Source organism: Ciconia boyciana, chromosome 8, assembly GCF_034638445.1.
Source record: "Ciconia boyciana chromosome 8, ASM3463844v1, whole genome shotgun sequence".
Lineage (NCBI taxonomy): Eukaryota > Metazoa > Chordata > Aves > Ciconiiformes > Ciconiidae > Ciconia > Ciconia boyciana.
Genome location: NC_132941.1, coordinates 9948781 through 9970832, shown reverse-complemented (window position 1 = coordinate 9970832; position 22052 = coordinate 9948781). Strand labels below are relative to the sequence as shown.

General features: G+C 40.7%; 1 protein-coding gene across 15 annotated transcripts in view; it reads right to left on the bottom strand.

The window, feature by feature from the left end:
• Nucleotides 1–22052, bottom strand: part of ARNT2 (aryl hydrocarbon receptor nuclear translocator 2) — a 165007-nt gene that overhangs the window by 106132 nt on the left and 36823 nt on the right. For 11 of the 15 annotated variants that reach the window (XR_012043711.1, XR_012043712.1, XR_012043713.1 and 8 more), the window contains 2 exons: nucleotides 19790–20003; nucleotides 17403–17616 (listed from right to left, as the gene is read on the bottom strand). Coding sequence is in view for 8 of the 15 variants with exons in the window: in XM_072869357.1 (XP_072725458.1) it covers nucleotides 17403–17616; nucleotides 19790–20003 (428 nt within the window). In the remaining 7 variants the exon portion in view is untranslated. Of the gene's footprint in view, nucleotides 1–17402; nucleotides 17617–19789; nucleotides 20004–21026; nucleotides 21145–22052 lie in introns of all 15 variants that reach the window. The other 4 variants (XM_072869362.1, XM_072869363.1, XM_072869360.1 and 1 more) reach the window with 2 other exon arrangements.

Here is a 22052-nt window from a genome sequence, read left to right as displayed (position 1 = left end):
ATGTTTGGTACATAGATATTACAACAAAGCTCTCTCAGCAGCTTGTTTCAACAGTCCATCGTGCGTGTGTTAACCTTGTAGAGCTCTAATGATATAGTGCAGATTTTGATAATGAACAAGCAGTTTGTGTCTCAAATATTAGAAGCTTATGATCAAATTATTTTAAAAAGAGGAAGAATTATAGTTGAATAGACTAAGGACAAAGCTTTCAATTTAGCTCACACAAACCTGTCAGTGCACTCCCTGGGAGGATCTCTTAAGACATGGTATACCAGGGCTCATATTGCTGTTGGAGCTTTTAAGTTAATAATACTGGTGTCACCAGGTGTGTAGAGCGTATCTGGGAGAGTAAAATGGGAAACAACCTGCTGTGAGATTTGTGTGCAACCAATGCGGCCAGGCAGCACAGGTAAATGCTAGCTTTGGAAAAAGGAATGGCATAATACTCCCAAGCCTGTGTCTGCTCACAGTATTGCATACACACCACTAAGAGCTTTCTCTGTTTGGAGAGCTCTCCTGTTTAATGATGCCAATCTGGATACAGTGTTACCCCTCTTTATTTTTGTGCTAACTGCTCAAAAAAAAAAAAAATCTTCATTTCTAGACCTAGACTTACAGCATTTAGCTTTTACCAGATAATTCTAAAGACATGCAGAGAGATGGAAAACGGTGAAGTCAGGACAAGCTGGAGTTGTACCACAATATTTGTCGTGACTTCTTATTGCTGTGACAATCTGCAACTGCGACAATACAATGTCACCTGGTCTCAAGACAAAAGTCACAGCCATTTCTTCCCAGGCTCCTCATCACTCCACACCTGACTCTGAGAAGGGAATGGACCCACACCGCTCCACTTCTGCCAGCATGGATTTGCAAAATCATCTTCTACCTGCTTTAATATAATCTACAGTTTGCTGCAGCTGCTCATGTGATGCACGTGGCAGGTCCCACATCGCAGTCAAGCAAGCTGGCATAAATCGCAACTCAGTGTCATACAGACAGCTCAGTTCAAGGAGGTAGCATGCTCTGATGATAGCTCTGTCACAGAACCATAAAATATTCCTATCTCCGTGTGTTCCTGCATCTTTTACACTGGTGCTGCTACCTTGCTGATAAATGCTCATTTAGGTTTCTCCACAGGAAACACGCACAATGTACGTTTGATGTAAAAGTTGGTGATTAATATATTTTTATTAATAAGCAGTATTCGAGGATGCTCTGACAACTTCTGCTAACTGAATAGTGCACATATGCATTTTTCTAATTTCTTCTAGTTTCTTCAGAAGAACAGTTTTAACAACCCAGTGCCACCACCAGCTGGATCCCTTATGAGCTTCCCCATAAATCGGTAATTGCATGTAGTTCATTTTCATGTTAAACTTTTCCCCTCTCCAGCTCCAGACACAACCCTCAGATGCAGCAAGTGCAGGATGCGTGTCTCAATCACAGCACTACTGTGACTGACACTGCTGTCTTATTGCCATTTATAGCAGCTGCACAACACAGTTATAGCAGCTGCACACAGAGTTTACTCTGCTGCAAAAGAGAAAGCAAATAAATGAGTACAATGCTTATTAAAACCAGCACATAAATCTCTCCGGTCGGTCTGAGTATAATTGATAATTTGTTGAAATCTACCCACTGCAGTCCCCATTCAGAAGGCAGTATTGCTTAAACTTGTAATAAACCAGTTGTCCTCTGAGCAGGAATTCACCATGCGACCCAGGAACCTGATGTCAGCTGTTGTGACAGGAAAGGTCTGTCAGAGGGGACCACAGAGGTGAGGACAATGTGCAAGAGATTAATTATTTGGGTAAAATTAGAGAAGCCATATAAAGCTCTTCCCACTAAAGAGATTAGTTAGTAACAGATTCAAGTACTGAGGATACATGCCAGAAACATTCCCTTCATGTTATGCTGCAGTGTGTTTTCAAAGACGCTCTAAAAACGTTCTCATAATGATCAAGGGAACAAATGTTCATATTGGCACCAATATGCCCCTTGTGTGTGCAAATAGTGCACAGATTATGCATGAACCTTCCCCTTTTGGATCTCCAATTGCTACTGTGAATGTTCAAATACCTTTTCTGTGCTTGCGATGTTTGAGATGAACCTAAGCCAAGGATTGGCCTGGGCCTACTGAAGTTCATGGGGCTTCAAATCTGGGAGTTTGGCTCAAATCCATCTTCCACAATAGCACCAGCCTGTTAGAAAATTTGTTCCTCCATGTTTAAGCACTGCATGCTAGGTTTTATAGCCTGGTAATCAAACACAGTCTGTTCTTTGTTACTTTTTTCAGTTCTTTCCTTTTTTTTTTTTTTTGTGGGTTCAAAACTCCATAAGCTTCAACACCTAATTCTACCACAAATGCTTTCTCTGCTGGATTTCCAGTTCCTAAGGATCCTACAGTCTGTAATTAGAAAAAAGGGTTGTTACATGAGGGCATTCTTCTGAAAAAATTTCAGTGGAAGTTGAAACGGCTGTCTCTAAAAACAATCATATGGTATTCACATCCAGTTTGCAGCATGGAAATACCCCTCTTTTGCAACAAAAGAGTACTACCTGTTTACAAAGACCAGAAAAAATTTGTTTTGGCCTCATGCATGCAAAAATACTGTTGGCAAAGTACATGATACAATTTTCCATTTCCCTTTAACTCATCAGTAGATGGACTGCTGTCTTGCATAGAATCTTGGACCTGATAAGGAAACAGTCTGAATTAATATATGAAGTCTGACCTTGCCTTCAATACCTTCAGCAACCCAGCAAGCTTCGTGCTGCAGATGATAGTGTCTTGTCTTACAAAGAACAAGTTAGATATTTCATAATAATTCTCAGCCACCGGATTGTCTATGTATTTCTTTCCAGGCAAAATAAAATGAAGGATAAACTAAGTTTGGTTTGGACAAGATAACAAAAGATGACTGTGCTTATCAAAAATACTCCACAGGCTACTCATGGAAGACAAACAGGACACAGGATACTGCACCCAAAAATCCTTATGAAAACTAAAACCATCTTTATCTTACTATAAAAATGGAAAAAGCAAGACAGGGATGCAGGAAAACAAGAGGAAGTAATTAAAAATAAAAGCAAAGTGATGGTCAAGGTATTGATGCTTCTGGACATAGCTCCAAATGTAAGCTGACCCTCAAGCTGAAGGGTCAGAGAACAAAGGACTTCTTCTATGGTGATGCTCTCTATTAGTACATTAAATCTTTAGAAATTAGTGGCAGAGATCGGATTAAAGATGTGTGTTCTCAACTAAAACTGCTAGCTGCCAGCCCATCACACAGAAGTGCAACACTGCAAACAAACTATTTATAATTTATAGGGAGGTAGCACAGAAAAGTCTTTATCACTCATGAGTGTGTAGCATCAAAAAGCCAACTCTGTTACTGTACCTTGCGATATGAAAGACGTGCATGAAGACAGCATTTGTGGTTGGACACTGACTCCACAACAGTGCACAGATACAAGATACAGGTCACTGCTTGGGATAAACAATCAAGTTCCAGGAAATGAAGTTAAACTCTTACTTTTTTTAATTTTTCATGTATCAGTTTACACATATGCGCCGACTAGAACTGAACATTCAGCTTTACACCAACTGAGGTATTCAGCTGGCAGAGTTCCTCTTGAAAACAATGGATGCATTATGAAGACACAAAAAAGTCTTCAATAAGAATATTAAATAGCCTAAATTTGATCAATTAATATTAAATTACTTTTGATAAGCTCATGTCAGAGCAAAGGAATTATTCTACATTAATTCAACAATTAAAAGAAAATAAAAACCTTTAAAAATTTATACCCTTACAATTGTAAGGGATACAATTTTATCTCATGTTTAATGCAGCTCAGCAAGTGCTTTAAGCTCTATTAAGTTTAATAAATACACATCCACCCTGTGGTTCCCAATATAAAAGAAATTACAGATGATCTAAGAATACATTAAGAATCAAAACTGAAATGCAAACACAGTATTTGAAGGCTCTCCTTCCAGGAACTCACATTTATGTAAACCAGAAGCACCTCGCAATATACAAATAAAACAATATACACATTAAAAAAAAAAAAAAATCATGGCCACACAGCTCTCTGTGTTTTGTTATTTACATAAAGGTAACGTTCATAAAAGCACAGACATATCTACCATGTACATACACATATTAGAGTACACAGTCTCTGTCCTGAAAGCCCAAGTTCCTGCCCTACAAATGACAAGGTATCTACTGCAGGGTTGGTGAGACCGAGAGCAACTGCCATAGCGCAGAAATGTGCTGCTGGTCATCCAAGTATCCTCTCAAAACAGAGCATCCCTTCAGCATCACATCACCAAAGACAGGAACCATGTGGACCAAACACACCAAACAATACAATCCTAATAAAACTGTACCCATGAAAAATGCATCTCTCTGGCCCTGCATTGAGGGGAAAGCAAACACATGAGCAATAAGAACAGCCTGGACACTCAAAACATGGTGGACTTAAGACCGTCCTAACTTCAAATTTCAAACTAAGGGCAGAACCACATGACTGGCACCAGTAACAATGCACACCCAGAACCAGCACTGATTTTACAGCATGCCTCTCGCTCACATCAGAGGTTACAGTGTGGCTCTCACAGACAACACCTGCTAACCTGTGTTTTTTTTTTTTTAACACCGCTACTTCATATTTGCTGAGTAGTTAATGGTCTTTTAAATCTACAACAAAAAAGACACCAATTCTTGATAACATTTAAAACACATCGAGAGGCCAAGAAGAATGTACAGTTCTAGAAAGTAAGAGCCTGATGAGGTTGTTTTTACAGAACAAATTTGCTAACCTGTGATGCTTAACTCATTCATCAAAAACCCCTACTCATTCACAACCCCAGTGTGCAGGCACTGGCACTCCTAACACGCTCGTCTTCCCCTGCATCAGACACAGCACCGTCACGTGGGACTGCTGCCAGGGCTTGCAGTGATGCAGAGCAGATGGGCTCATAACAGGCAGCAGACTTTTCTCTTTCATACTTTGGATTAATACAAAATAAGTATCATAGCTGCATTGTTAGCAGTGTGCATATAGTTTTAATTCACACATCAAAAGGGTCTGTTCTCCAGACTGCCTCCCCTGTGGGTGTAGGAGCCCCTGGGTTCTGCCTGGAAGGTGTCTGGTAGCACAGGTCATCCCTTACTGGTATCACAGCCTTTATGGACCATAATCACAACTTCAATCCCTGGCTTATGGGAAGCTCAGGACATGGAGGGGGGGGGAAACACGTTCCTGATCATGTGGAGATGGTTGATACGATCTAAATCTTTCCTGATATTAAAATAATGATCCTATCAAATCTTTCAAGGAGCGGGTCAGTAGGACTCAGAGAGGTAGCACTGCAGGTGGGAACAAGGTCTCCCCATGCACACTTCCCACCCTTGCTTCCCAGCTGGTCTGACTGTACAGACAGGATGGGACCTCCCCACAGGAGACTGCACCCTGCCAGCAGGCTGTACAGCAAGCCAACATTTATACCCCTGTCCTCTGCCGTATAGGATTTTGTGCTCTGGCCCAACTTCTCCAGAAGAACAAAGCCATGGGGACACTGGTATACCAATATCCCTTGAGAATACAGTACAACTGTAAAATCAGTCAGCCTCACACAGGCTGGAATAAAATCAGGGACCACACAGGACTTCCCAGCTGTCATTATACTGCACACATATCAACCAAGAAGCTTGCGGCATGGCAGGGATAAAATGCAGTCGCTCTTGCTCCAAAGCTGGCAGTGCCTTCCACCCAAATGTTATGAGACTGCTTTAGCTCTCACAGGCTGGGGCTTCACTGCTCTCACGTGCTTGTTTTATCATGCAGCAGGAAGCAGCACCATGTCCCTACCTCACTGCACATACCACTACGTTACAAAGCATCGCTAATACACTGATAAACAAATATATCAGTACACAAAATAAATAACTGGCTCCAAGCATGCACTTGTTGTTGTCAGACATTAAAGCAACTTTCAGAGGAGATCCGCACCTTTACTCCTGTTTTAAAGATGAGGACACTGAAGCCCAAAGGAACAATTTCTCTTGCCTGCAGTCAGCCAGCAGTGGAGGTGCAGCTAGAAACAGGGTCCAAGCTCATATAAGCAATACGAGTTCTCAACACACTGTAGCTGTAGATAAAAATTCTCAATAATATAATACACAGTGATTCTCAGAAAGTCCATAAAAATCTCATGACTACTATATGCTTATCAAGGCATAATCAGCTTAAATGAGAAATAAATATGATTATGCTTCCAAAAGAAGACTATAGGCTGGGTGGCTGATTTATCTTTCTTTATATCCAGTGATAACCTCTTGATGTATCAGTATAGAACCTGAAACAAATTAGCCCAAATAAGGAAAAGAAATTTCACTTGAATCGAATACTCCACTTTCATAATGCTACTTAGAACCAGGACACGCTCTCTATTGCTCATTTTCCCCTCCGTACTCATGAAAAAATTCCTAAACTACCTATCCTGTAACGATGGCTAATGTTCCACTTATAAATCATCAAAGCTCTCCTCACTAGCCTAGGTTCTCAGAGGGACTATTTGAACTTCTCTAAATATGTTAAGGTTTACATCATCTAATTGCAAAAGGCGTTGTATAAGCATTAGAGTCAAGTTATGACATTCTTACAATAGAATGAAGAGTCTATCCAATCAACAGCAAAGTTAAGAAAATAAAAAAAGTAATGCAATTGAAATGTAGCTATTTTTAAATATCTGTCTGTCCCCTACTTACCAACTGGAGACACTGACCCACAAAAGGGGAATTGAAAAGCTTTCTCAACCCCTCTTGTTTTTCAATAAGAAACCCCTCACATTACACAGCTGTTTGCTTAATACAACTTCTTCTTATAAAAGCTCATGAGGCCAAAAGGTCTCTGCTGTGCCTGCCTTCATGTTTGACTAACCAGTCTGCATCATGTAATTCTCCACAGCGTTGGGCAAATATGCATCATTTTAATTAAATTAAAAAGGAAACTATGTGGGCTTTTGAGCCTTGCTATTGAGTTAATTTTAAGGGACTATGTGAAGGGATAGCGTTACAGATCACATGCAAGTTTCTCTGCTGATGGACCTGGAAAAACTGGACAAAAAACCCCAAGCAAATAATTCAAAGCACATGTTGAAAGTGAAGTTATAACATTAAAAAAAACCCAAAAACATTTTAAGGACTAAATTTATTTTGAACTCTCAACAATGGTTATCTTATGTATGGGAAATATTCAGCATGCTAAATAAAATAGCTTGTAGAAGGCCATACAGATGTGTAAGCTCTCCCTAGACATAAATACAATGGCATCTATCTCCATTTCCAGTTTCCTATCTGTAAAGTGGGACAATGATCCTCTCTCTTTTCATCCTTGCATTGTCCATTTAAACTTTAGCAGCAGAAGCTTTATCTTGCTATAGGTTTGTGTAAGTCCTGACACAGCCGCATTCTGATCTCTGCAGGTACTTTCAGGCTCAGTCACTAAACAAGTAAGTATCACCAAGTTCATGGTTCCATGAGCTGGGAAGTTGTGGTATCACTTCTGTTACAACTATTAGATGTATTTGAAGGACAGCCTGAGCTGGAGAAAATTATATTAAGGCCTGCCACTGGTCCAAGATACAAAGAGCTCCTCAAAAGACAGAGCAGACTTTCTACACCTAGAAAAATGATGGCAAACCCCAGGAACAGTTACTCCAAAGTACCATCAGCAGAGACTCCCATGACAGGACAGCTATCCAAAATAAGTCTGTAAAATGTGATTTATTCTTTTACTATTCACAGCTGCATAATAAATCAATACATAAAGGTTGTAAGTAGCTTTTAAATTAACCTATTTGTTTCACTTGAGTGCTCAGCAGGAAGCTTTACTAAAAAACACTTCTGCCAAAAAAGCTTCAGCTCCTGGCATTCTGTATTACTTGTACTTCATTATCAAACTCAAATAACTGGGATAAATGCTTTATTTGTAAATATTAGTATCATCTGGTTCTGAAATTTGGCTGTGGTCTGTTCCACATGAGCTGGTGACACACCATGGAATAGTCCATTAGAGGAAATAAATAATGACTGTAAGATGATTTTGTGAGATATTTTGCTGGGGAAGAATTCAATTTAAATACTAGAGGAGGGGGGCAGAGAGAGAGAGAGAGAGAGGGGAGAACAAAAGGCCCAAGGACGCTGACTGGTTGTTTTTATAGGCTACTCTTTTAGTTCAATTAAAATTGAACTAAAAAGGGGCAAAACATCATTATAGGTTTTAGTTCTCTTTTTGAAGACTCGAAACACTTACAAATGACATGCAAAAGTCTCCACACTACGAAAATAGAAAGAAGAATGTCTGATTATGTAAGTTCAGATCTAAGGCACTACAACACAATAGATCAAACCACAGAAAACTGACAGTGCGCCATGTTTACCACCCTGGTTACATGCTGCTGTATGGGAGGCATTTCCCTCCACGCAGCTCTGTACAGGATACAAGTGAGGAGCATGTGGGTACTGTGGTCCCAGCAAGCTGGTGGGAGGCCAGGGAAGGGACAAAGACCATGGAAGTCCTGCCTCTGAAGTCCCAGTATTATGAAATAGGAGAGCTTCAGCTAAGGAGAGAAAGATGACAGCAGCATGGGATAAGTCAGTTATTCCCCTTTTGAAGCAAGTGGATGCTCGGGGTGGACTACTGTCACTCCAAGGCACCGCTCCTCCCTCTGCCTCCCTAGCCTGTTGCTACAACTCATTACGTAATAATAAAATATTTTAGCGCATTGTATTAACTTCATTGAGACAACAGAACATTCAAATTAGGCTAAAGGAAAAGCTAGTTCTCCACAGGGCAGATGTTAAGGCTAATACTGCACCCTCCCAGCATCTGTGGAGTTTCCATCGAAGCAGTGAAGCATCTGAGATTTACAGAGGGTTGCAAGCAGGGCCAATGCCAAAAGGTTCTGAGGCTCGCTCAGACTGCTTTATTGGCAATGTGTTAACCAAAGAAGTTGGTTAGGTATTTATGAAACACTAGTATTTTTTAAAAGGGGGGGGGGGGGAAATCACTAACTCCATATATTTCATCATGTTTAACAAAACAGAGCAAGTTGAATAAATATTGAACATTTAAAAAAAACCCACCACCCTTGAAACCCAGCAACTGAAAATGATCCAGTCAAACATCTGTGATAACAGACCTAAGTATGAGGCAGTTTCCAAGTGAGAAACTAATGGTGAGGACTGAAGAGAAATAATGACCACAAAACCCACTTGCACGTGCATGCCCAAACACCTGAAAATCCACCCTAAAAGCATTCCCTAATGCTAATCAGGTGTAATAAGTCTGTCTCAGAGTACGAGGCTAAAGCTGCTTCCTTATTTTGGTAAAAACACATACTGACCTCTTTAAACGACCATTATAATTACCAAAGTAATTTTAAAAAATGCAACTTATTATCACTAGTTTTCCTTCCAGTACTATCCACCCAAACGGAGTGTCTCAGCAGCAGGGAGACCACTGGGTCACTGAATTAGTGTAGGAGTTGCTTTATGAACTGTTTTATACATAGTTGGCTTCTCCCAATATTTGGGATTTTTTTTCCCCCAGAAACAGCCCTAGAGACCAAAGCAAAACAAAATTCTCTTGGAATAAGTTAGAGAGATTAAATGTACCATACATTTAAGATATGATCATTTGAAAGTACCTATTTTTTGAGAGCAGACTGGGTTTTCTTATTTCTGCAGTGCTGTCTAGTGTGTCAAAGGGCAGGAATGGCTCTCTTAAGGCCGTAAAGTCCTCTTTTTCACATAAACAACACAAAAAGCCAAATTCCACCCTCTGCGCTACCCTTGCAAGATCATGGGACCAATCACCGGTCACACAGCCACAACTCAATGAAGGATTTGTTTCATTCACTTCAACAGAAAAACAGGGCAATCCACTTGCAAAGGAAACATTAAGTCCCATATGTGTAATTTAATGCACAGAATATGTAGAAATTTCCTTGTCTGCCTTCTGGAGCCCAGCACCTTCACAGACTTGGATGGCCCTCACTCACCCACTAAGCTTCTTTATTTTGCACATACAGTTGGCAAACTGTGCTTGATCAAACCAAACAAAGACAGAAGAGAAGCTGAAGACACAGGCTTTGAGCACCACTTCTAAGCACACACTAGTGGGACAGCCAAGATATAGATGCCACACAGGCACAGCGTCCTTGTTTCCTGCTCCTAAGCATCTACTGCACTAATTCATTTGCTTGCAAACAGAATGGGGATGGAGGAAGCAGAACATTCATTTCCTCCATCCTACGTGTAAAAAACCTGCCAGTTGAACAGACTAAAGCTGAAAAACCACAAATTCCTATGCTTGGTTGGCACTGCCCAAGTTCAAAGGCCATCTCTGGCTGGCGCTGTGACTTTCCTGCTATGAGAACAAACAGTCCACAAAAATGTGGGCAGATTTTTTCTTTGGAACAATGGCACAGCAACGGGCTGGTGTATATGGAAAGTCTTACATCTGAAACATCCTCTTCACTCTCCGCAATGCCGGTGGGACCACATAACTTTGCTGAAAAACAGGTATCACATGGTGATTTGGTAGTTGCCAGCAACAAGCCAAATCTCTTCCAAGATTTCACACTTAAAATAGGAAAAGATGCCTTGCCAAAATTGGCTTTTTCTACAGTAAAACCAGACTGAAACCTGAAATACTCCGTTCACATGAATCACTCATATATATTCTATACATGGCAGTATGTTTCAAGAATTCATGTCCTGAAAAAGAGGGGACAACATCAGTGTTGAAGCTTCTGTTTTCAAAAATCTCTCTGTTCCCTTTCATTGCAGGTGCAATAATCCTGGCAGAGCTGTCTGCAGCCTCCACCCTTCTAAGGAATAAAGCGTGGGGGGGTGGGGGTGGGGGTGTGTGTGTCTGTGTGTGGAAAATCCCATAACATATTGAGTCAAGTTTCAGACAGTCCTGCAGAGACATAAAAGATTTCAGGACATCTCATATCATGTATATGGAAACCTTCTCTCCTCGCCATCCTGCCTGCTTTGCTGTATGTTATTTACTGGATGCCTGCTTGACTTCACCCTACAGGTAGTTATGTTTCATGGACATTCAATGAAAACAGCTGATGATGAACCACTCTTTTATCCTGGGATAAAAAGCACAAGTAGCTATTAACTCTCTCTATAAACAAAAAATTATACAACTCATTCCCTACCTGCCCAGAGGCTAACGGTCTTACTAGGTCAGTCATCCTCTGCTAAGATGTTAAAATGTAAAATACTGAGATCGGGTTTTAATTCTCTGTACTCTGACTTCCTAAGGTGCTGGGCTAGGCACATTTCAGAGACAGATGATTCTTTAGGGTTCATGTACTTAAAAGAGTTCACAGACAGAAGTAAAAAAAATAAAGAAATCAAGTGCTGTCAGTTGAAACAGCCCTTTACACACAGAGTACCTTTCCAATGCATAAACCTCTAATAAATGTGCTCTTCAGAACCAAAGGCTAGAGAATAAAGTCCCAAAGGAGCTTTACTACCGCTCCTTGTTTTGTTGACTGTCTCAGGAAGGACACGCTTCTCTTAACAAATGGGATGTTTTTTTTAATTATTACTTTTTCAAGGAGAGGTAAGAGCTCTGGGTAGAAAAGCATCCATCTTTTGCAAGTATCTTAATTTTTATGAAAGACACAGGGAAGACAGAGCATCTGACAAAATATTTTCGGTATAAAATTTTTGGCACTAATACCTAAAACAGACTTTACCTTTTTTTTTTTAATAAATAGGCTGATCCAGAGAAGCTCCCTGGTTTGCTAATATAGTGCAGAAGTCATCCCATTAATTAAATTTTTTGATAATATATTGCTTTTTCATTAGATATCTAATTGTTACTGATGATGACATTTAAGGCATAACAGAATTATATTTGCCAGGGCTGAGTTTCTGGTCATGCCTCAAGTTAGTCTTTGAATTTCTTTGGAGAATTTTGCACATGAAGCCAAATAGGAGTCTCATCCAGCTCTTCTCCGTATCAATTGGAGTCTCTCCTAAATCATTCATTGACATCAGAGTTCAAAACAGTGATCATGAATAACAGCCACATTTGCATTCACTGGCTGGCTGTGTGTAGGAGAAGTATTCCCTTTCTTCTAAGAAAGATCATGCAGAAATCAGAGTTAGAAAATTGACATGGGAGTATAAGACAGCTCACAGCACAAAAAATCCTGCGCTGATTTTCAGGAATAGTATGTGTTGTAGAGAGAAGTTATTCCTAATCTTCTCTTTCATGTGGTTATTTACTGTTTGTGAGCACCTCCCATCTGTTCAGTGCTGTGGAAAGCTTTACTTTGCTTCTCCATTGGTCTCTGGCAGTGCCCTCTTTTGAGTTCAACACTATTTTTCTCATTTTTACAGACAATTTGACTCTATCTACAGAATCTGGATTTTGTGGCTGTGTCTACAAACTGTGCTTGGTAACAGAAAGCTTTGCAGTTGGACAGAAAACTGCATATGCTGAAACCATCACTGCAAGACAACATATTATTTGAAGGTTCCGTGAGACAGGTTTCCCAATCCAAATCTCTGCTTGTATAACACGGAGTGATGTTTCCATAATATTCATAAACCACAGTGAATTGTCACACAATGGTATTTTCTTCTAAAAAGGTACCTACCAGCTCAACTTTTGCTGTGGTCACTCACCATTTCCATCATAAAGTTCTACTCTTTTGTACTTATAAAATATGGCAATAAAGTATCATGCCAAGATTAAACTTGCAGACAAGATTAAACTTGGCATACAAGTTCTGTCCAGAAGTAACCTCAATTAATCTTTTTCAACTAGCAAGTAAATTGACTTAGTCATTTTTAAATCACTTGAAAATGAAAGCTGTAGAGGTTCTGGTTCTCATCATTTTCTTGCAGTCACAGATCCGCAGTTTCAGCACCCCTTAACTGCACAGCTAAAACAGTTTGCAAGGACTCCTGAACCTGAATATCCTGAGGAGGCTTTGTGCCACAGACGGGATTACGTATGCTGCTCCCTGCCTCGCCTTAGCTATAGAGAGTGAGGCTGAAGGAAGATGTTATAGCTGGATTACTATGTACTGTGCTGCTTGGAACTCAGAATAGAATATAATAAACTTGGGTGTTTCCCATTTGCACCACTGGAGATGCTCGCTGCAGCAACAGGGACCTCACAGCCTTGACAAGCATATCTCAGACACATAATGGAATTACTTGGAGTATTTCCAGGCAACCATACAGAGGTACCTATATTCCTCATTCTACTCTTTCATGAACTGCTTACACAGAATTAGCCTGGTAGAAATCAGTCTGGCAAAGCGTTCTGAACTCTGTATTTTACCAGAAGGACAGTCTACTACAATACTTGCTCAGTCATTTTTTGGAGAGTAAATGTAGCAGAGGTATTCTTCAAAAGCTGTTTTGCTTTGCACTTAAATCTAAGTTCTGTCTGTTCTCTGCACCATCAGAGATTTGCTGTCTGCAGCTGTTTAGAGGCTCTTGCTTGCATTAGGATTCCACCATGCTGTGTGTTAGCCAGCCCTTCACAACTTCCGACTCTGAACCTGCATCTGAACCCAATATCCATAATTTTTTATCAGTGCATCCTAAGGGCTAAGAGGTCTTTGCTAATGGATCCTACTGTGGGATCTGATCTTCATCCATATTTGAAGTGATCTGCAGATTTCCAAGAACAAAGAGGGAAAAATAAGTTATTACTCCAAATATCTCTCCCATTCTGATTAATCATGCCCATGACGCATGTAAAGCCTGGGAGCACTATTTGTTGCTATCATCAAGTCTCAGCTGCTGTCTTTTCTAGAGCATTTCAAACCTTACACATACTTCACAGTTCTGCTTTCCTGTTGCTACAATGTGTTAGCAATTAATGTACAATAAACAAGCAGACAATTGTTCCATTTCCAGGGAATAAAATCTCCAAGGATATAAAATGGAATAGAAACTATCCATCTTTCCCCATATCCTGAGAGTTAAAAATAGAGCAAGCAATTAACTCCCTAAACATGCTACATGGTTTAGGCCATAGTTAAACAGTCACTTCAATTTGGCATATGCTTTTACTGCTCCTGAAGTCCTGTTCTCTCCTTACGCTTAACTATTCACTGCCCGCTTCTCCTTGGTGTTAGCACAAGAGTTCAAGCAACCTTATGATAAGGTGGGCCAAAGAGCTGTCTCTACCAAAACCAAGGTTTTTTTGCCTAGCTTAGCATTTGGCTGGGTCAGCCCCCTTGATGTGACTCATTGTAGTACCACATAAATGCCAAAGGAGGAGAGGGTGAGATGAGGTGAGGATTGCATAAGCTGGTGTGACTGCCAAAGAACCACTCATGCAACCACAGCCCCAGTCCCACTCTTACTCCTGGGGGCAGAAATGTGAGAAGGAGCCTGCTTTCTCCACCGACTTGTTCTCTGTTGTTCCCCTTTGGCAGTGGCAGCCTCCCAAGTCCTCAGGGTCTGGAACAGCTTCTCTGGGTAGCAGGATTGCTAAGAGGCGCTGGGAAAACCCCAGCGCTAATGATCAGCGCTTGTAACAGGACAAACAAATACAATAAAAGGACATTGCTCGGATCTGAACAGATTCTAGAAGCACCTTACTCCCAGAAAGGTATCTCAAATGAGTGAGAGTGATGCTGCTGAAGTCCTGCTGCATGCTGTTTATAAGCAAATTGATGCTGGAATGACAGTCCTTATACAAGACTGCTCTTATTTATTGGTACCTTACAGGGTCAAGGAAATGCAAGTTTAATATAACAAATCTAGCTTTCTGTTTATCTATATGCTCCTCAAACTGACAACACTACTAGTATACTAACTATATGTACTTCACCAGTCACATCTTTAAAACAATACTACTCAAAAAGCAGGACTATATCATGATGTCACTTGCTTTACGCTAACTTTATTAAAAAGCTAGAAAAATGCAGCAGACATCTTAGAAATCTGTTCTATGATGACCTTATGAGAGATGATGTACATACAACTATATGTCTATGCTTGATTCAGAAGCAGACTGATGATTGTTTATGGCTTGTGAGATGTTCAGCTGGCCAAAAAAATTGCACTGTGCATGTAACAACAATAACTTTGTAAAGGAAAACTCGCACAATGTGCCCCATATAGTTAGGACCAATTATGCACTGTTCTTACTTGCACTTGCTTGGAACAGTTTTAACTACACACACACTCCAGTCCCTAAAAAGCACCTTTCTACATCCAGCCTGCCTCTGCACCTTAAGGAGGGTAGCTAAGCAGGCTACCCTGGCTCTAAACAGGCTGATGCTTTCCTCACACTGGGAAAATGTTCAGCTGTCCATGTACAGCAGATTTACAAGCCTTCTGTGTCAATCTGACAACTCCAAAGGACTCAGGCAGGAAAAAGATTTAGCCCTATAAATACTATTATTTGAACTTCTCTTTCCACTGGCTACAGACAAATTCAGTGTAAAAGAAAAGCACATAGTTAAAACTGGAAAAAATACAGAGTTGGGTTTTCAGAAGTGCTCTGCGTTTGCCTAGTCCTGCTCTAGTTTGAGCAGGTTAAGCCCCATAACTGAGCACTTTTGGAATTCGAAACATGACTGTTCACTGAGGCCCTGGAGTAACTGCTTCTTGGAGGAACCACAGAATCACAGAATCGCACAGGTTGGAAAAGACCTTTAAGATCATCGAGTCCAATCGTAAACCTAACACTACCAAGACCACCACTACACCATGTCCATAAGCACCTCATCCAATCGTCTTTTAATTACCTCCAGGGATGGTGACTCAACCACTTCCCTGGGCAGCCTGTTCCAATGCTTGACAACCCTTTCAATGAAGTAAAATTTCCTAATACCCAGCCTAAACCTCCCCTGGTGCAACTTGAGGCCATTTCCTCCCATCCTATCACTTGTTACCTGGGAGAAGAGACCGACCCCCACCTCTCTACAACCTCCTTTCAGGTAGTTGTAGAGAGCGAAAAGGTCTCCCCTGAGCCTCCTTTTCTCCAGGCTAAACAGCCCCAGTTCCCTCAGCCGCTCCTCATAAGACTTGTGCTCTAGACCCTTCACCAGCTTTGTTGCCCTTCTTTGGACACACAAAGGACACGCTGGACACGCAAGGACACGTTGCCCTTCCTGGACACGCAGGAAGATGGTACGTACATTAAAATGTAATACATGCTACATAATAAAAACAGAGGTTGTGCTCTTTTGCGAGTCTCGCAGTATGATACTCAGCTGGTTGGCTCTGCACAGGTTCCCCTAACTGTTCACTTGGTTTCAATCCATCTGGATTTTCACCACAGAATTTTGCTTTGAGTTTCCAATTTGAATACAGGAAAGCTCTGCCAAAACCACATCACATTCAAACCACAGGAAATCATGCATTTGGCACTGTTTTGACATGGAAGCTGTAAACAGTGTGCAGGTTCACTCAAAACTGGATCACCGTCCTTTGAGTTATGAAACACAACAAAACTTCCAGCAAACCAGGTCAGAACTCTGAATTACTAAATCAAGGAGAAATTCTGTGATTTTTGTATGAATCAGGATTTTGTTATAAATATTTTCCCCTAGCTTTTTTCCTTTAGCTATAAACATGCTATGTGGAAGAATAAAACGAGAAGCTGGGTTTCCTCCTTTCCAAGTTTGAGTTAAAGCAGGATTTAGCTAATTCTCATAGCTCTAATATACATGTATCCTATTAAAGACAAGGGTAGTTTCCTACTGGCAATCTTGAGCACAAGTAACTGTAAAAGCCAAAGTTATACTGAAGATATGAATATGGTTTAGTTTTATGTGCAAAATGATAGGTAGTCAACTCACAGCTAACTTATACCACTGTTACGGGTGCAAGCCTCCCATTTAAAATTCACTAGATTTTCAGCTGCCAAACGCTGCATTTTTTTCCCCAGGATTCCCGTTAGCAAACCGCAAGGAACTTTTATGAAAATGGAAAAGTCTAAAGTATGATTTTTGTCTTCAAAATAAACACTGCCCTAAAGAAACACATATTTGTAAAGAAGTCACAAGTTCATTGAGGACGAAAGGAAAACAATCTAGATTTCCAGACCAAGCCTGAAAACAACCCAGATTCCAAACCTACCCAAGACAGAAGTTTGAATTCAGAGCTATGTGAAGGTGGTTTGACTGAAGTCAAACAAATAGGAAGCAAAATGTAGTCATGCAAAAAAAGATTTATATTACTGCTATGCCTGCAAGAAAAAAGCAGTTTAATCTTACCGAATTTCATTTTTACCAGATTTTTAAAACCAGGCATTCTGAATGTCAGAAAAACTCTGCAGGGATCTGTAACGCACAGAACCATACATCAGCCATATCTGACCTGTCATAGAGTTTTCAGATGTACATAGTTGCTCTCGCAGCTTTTCCACGTCGTCTGGATGAACCTGTTCATACAAAGTGCTGCCAAACCATTCAGACTGTGGCTGGTTCAGCACAGGAGTCACAGAATCTGATACGTAGATCACTCTTCCCGTCTCAGCGGCAACTACAAACAGGAACCCATCTGCAGCCTCCAGGATAAGATGTTTCAGTTCCTTCCAAAGAAAGGATTTTATTAGAATGCCAGCAGAAAAGGGGATTAAATAAAACATCTGTCACTGCCAAAGAATATTGTTTTCTTGTGATCTGAGTAGCTGATCACAACCTGGGCAGAAATTTTCACTGTAGTATTGATATAACAATACAACCAAACTTGCAGCAAGCCATAAATTGCTAATCTTAATAACAAACAACACTTTGTTTTCCTTTATTGCCTTTCATCTGGTGATCTCAATGCACTTTAGGAAAATTAAGTAACTAAAACTCACTGCATATTGTGTGATAGGCATCTAACATTAAAAAAATAAGAAGTTATTTAAGAGTACAAACAGAGGAAATGAACAGCTATAACTCATCCCTTAATTAAACGTCCTGAATAATTTAATTGGAGAGAAACCAACAAGTCTTTCTTTTTTTTTGTTTTTTGGTTCCCCCCCCACCCCCACCTCAGGATGAGCTCTGTTTCTAAATTAAACAGTCACTGCATAAAAGGCAGAAAGTGTAATGGGAGCATGGACAGAAATCCCCAGCCTCCCCTCCCATTAGGGGGCCCGAGCCACTACACAAGAAGGTTGTATCACTTCTTGCTTTCTTTTTCCAGGCTGTGAATATGAAGCCTTAGAGATTCAAAGGGTCTGGAACACCTCTGTCTTCAGCCTTTTCTTTACAGAGTCCCCTGCTCATCATCCTGGGTACTTCTGTCCTGAGACACCCACACATCCACCTGAGATGCAGCACCCAGAGCCCAACACACCTGGGGACTGGAAAGGGGACTGTAGGCCTCTAAAGCAGGGTATTTCTGTCCCTCACTTTCAGACACTGGGTCTAGACACCCAATACCTTGAATTGCACATGCAAACAGCTGTTTGCATGCACTACCTTTGCTTAACAGAGCTTGAAAACCTCTCATGGGAAAGGATGACAACTACCACTTCAATTCCCGGGAAACAAGCTCAAACAGCCTTGGCTTGGTGGCTTCAGTGACCACCAGAGCTTGTTAAGGTACTGCATATGGAAGTCAGTCAGAGAGCTTTGGACAATATGAGTCCCATTCCAGGTTAGACAGCTCAGCACAGCTAGTGTGCAAGTGGCAGATATTAGCTGATAAGGTGAGGATCACAATCTGGTAAATTCTACTAAAGAAATGGATAACTCATCTCAAGAAACACTTAACAGACCATCAACTTCTGCCCCTTTATTGTAGAGAAAGCACATCAATTCTGAACCACTTACTAAATAAAAAACTTCACTGCATAGCTGGCTGCACTATACAGAGGATAATGAGACTTGTTTTGCATACATTATTAACAAAGATGAAGATAAACTCTGTCATTCTGCAAGGTTAAAAAAAACCCAAAACGCTGCAATGAGAAGTGACTAGGGTCCCCTACCAACAACCAGCTGAATGGCACAGTCCCTCCAGAAACACACTTCAGGAAAGCCAGAATAAGTAGAGATGTGAACACTGACAGGTCAGCATCAGCTGCTGTTTCTCTAATAGAAAGAAGTATTGCCTCCAGCCATAACTTACACATGTAAGTGTTTAAATCATTCAGACCACAAAAATGCACATTACACCCATAGGACTTCAAAAACATTGAACGTGGTAGGAATTTCCAGTGCACTCAGTTAAACACAGTTTTCCTTCGAGCACTGGGTGCATCTTCCTTCTTCCATCAAAAATGTAACCAAAGAAGTACCTCAGCCAGTACAGATGGGACTCATCTCTGCCCAGTTCAGCTGCCGGGAACTTAGGCATTGAGACTAAACAAAGTTTTAACCTTCCTCTAAACCCAGGAGGGAGAGGCAGGTCTTTCCACATTCATTTTTACCTGTTTTAGAGAATCTTTGTTAGGATGGGAAGAACCCAGTTCTGGAGGTGAAAATTCCTTTCCAGTAATGAGAGACAGCAAGTGACTTGCTTTTCAGATGGACTGACCTTAATGATAAGAACACCCATTTTGCTGCTTCAGAGAGAAAGATTTGTCATATAGTTAAGATCAAGTCCAAACAGTCACAAAAAATTGTCTGTATTCACATCTTAGATACATAGCTTGTACCAGTTACTACACAACAACAAAGGACCAAGCTGAGACTCCACTCCTCTCAGCATTTCCTCACATCTTTTAAGACCACAAACCAGAGAACAGACATTTGTGAAAAATCTACCTGTTCTGTAAGAAATGAAGGCTTGTAAGCTCCATCAGTAGATTTGTTTCCAGTGCCCCTCATTGATTTCATGTGTGAAACGGCCATCCGAAGAATTGTCAGCTTGTCAGGCTTACGAGCCAACGCGCTACAAGTGGGTACCATATCAGACAGTTCAGTGATGTACTGTGTCATCTTATTTCTCCTGCGCCTCTCAATTTCACTATGATTCTCCCTGAACATTTAAAGAAACACCAAACCAACAGAAAAGCAGACATGATCAGTGTAAGTATTTCAACTGGAGGTAACGAATCATAATACTTCTCACTTGTTCTGCTGTTTTCACCCCAGGAAAGCAAAGTGCTTTACAAAGCTAAGCACTATTATCCCTCAGTGTATAGACAGAAAATCCAGGCCACAGAAGGATAAATATGATTCACACACAGCTGTGAAAAGAACCCCTATTTCTAGCTATTGGCTTCTGGCCTTAATCTCTTAACCAGTTTAATCTCCTTTGGTTTAAGGACAAAAAATGAGGTAGAAAGATGTGAGGAACTGACAACTGCTAACTCCAGCCAAACTCCCAAATTTGCTGTGATGCATCTCACAGCTTCCAGTCCTTGCTCAAGGTGTTGGATCTGCTTATAAAAGGTCTCTTTTAGAGGAAATGTCTCACTAACAGCTGGGTCAGGTCAGCAGTAAGTGTCAGTGCTGACTTACAAAAAAACCTCACTCAATGACAACACAGATCTCGAGTCCTATAATGCTGTGTGGAACATCCCACATCCCTGTAGGGAGACACTACATGCCTACGGGATCAGACTGCAGGACTGGGACCATATATGGTATAACAGTACACATAAAACCCCCCCAGTAAATAAATAAAATGAGTACAAAAGACAGCAAGTAAACATCTGGCTTGTCAGACATAGATCAGAATTTATGTTTGAGAACAATCTAGCACAGCAGGGAAATAACAGTGTCAGTACTTGATGCTGCCCCACTTTGGGCTGAGCTCCAATGTTCTCATCCTTTATAGCAAACATATGACCGAGGTGGTGAGTCAAGTTTGAGAATTCTCAAAATGGACAGTCACCAAAATCTTTCAGAACTGAAGATGTGGGAGTTCAGTTTTCCCATACTGTAAATCACCATTGCTTGATCATTACTAAGGAATTACACCAATATATATATCTGAGGTGGTCCAAATAGACCTACAATACTTCAGTGCCTAGCACTTATTTTTCCCATACTGTACCTGTCAGGTGGCAGCTAAATACAAGTACACGACAGGTACACGATGCTTCAGATGTCAAAGCAGCATCTTCCACTGATTTCAATGAGCCATGCATGGGATTTTCTTGTGGGATCGCTGGCTGATCCAACAAGATGTGAAAGGTGATCACTTGGAGAGTCTACCAGCATTGACCAGCACAATAACACAACATTAAAAGAAACTGCAACATTCTTTGGAGCTGAGTGTTATGAAGACTGATCATGAAAGTAGAAGTTAGGCTTGGCACACTTTTTGGCTACTTTTAATAATGGAGCCTTTTCTTAACATGCAGGAAAGAAGCTGAGTTGTAGTATGCTCCTTCCTGAAATAGAGGAATGCATGGGCTTGCACTGCTTTACAATGTGTTTCCTGCCACTGCACATATAGGTGTTATATGCATGAGGCATTGTCTGCAGAAATATCACTTGTTAGGTCTACATGCACAGTTATTATTCCTACTGATGCCTATGCTTACTATACTGATATTCGGGAAATCCAGCTATAGGTCCCTGCAATGATAGCCCATGGTGGTTCAGTAAATTACAGACAGTCCCTTGGTTAAGGTCACTATCTACTTACCTATCTATTACACCTTAATAGTGAACCTTTCCATTTCAAATGGCTGACAAACAGCCTTTGTGTGGGTCTGCACAGATACCGGAGATTACAGTGCCTTCCGGAGTTGGACCACATATGCACACAAGCAGAACAGCTTGTGTGACAGTGCACATGTACATAAGAGCACACGTCTGTACATGTCTGCATATACATGTACATAAACATGGACAAGGGAAAGAACAATGCATTTTTACATGATGAAAGCTTGCTCTAGAGTTCAGCATTTTCAGAGAAATGGTGATCAAGAAAAGAGAGACAAATAACACATATATCCAACATATATTTTACATTTATAAATGTATATTCATTCCATTGTCTGCCACTGAAATATTTTAATACTCCTGAAGATTAAAAACAAAGATTATAAAGAGTAAAAACAGAGATTGCAAA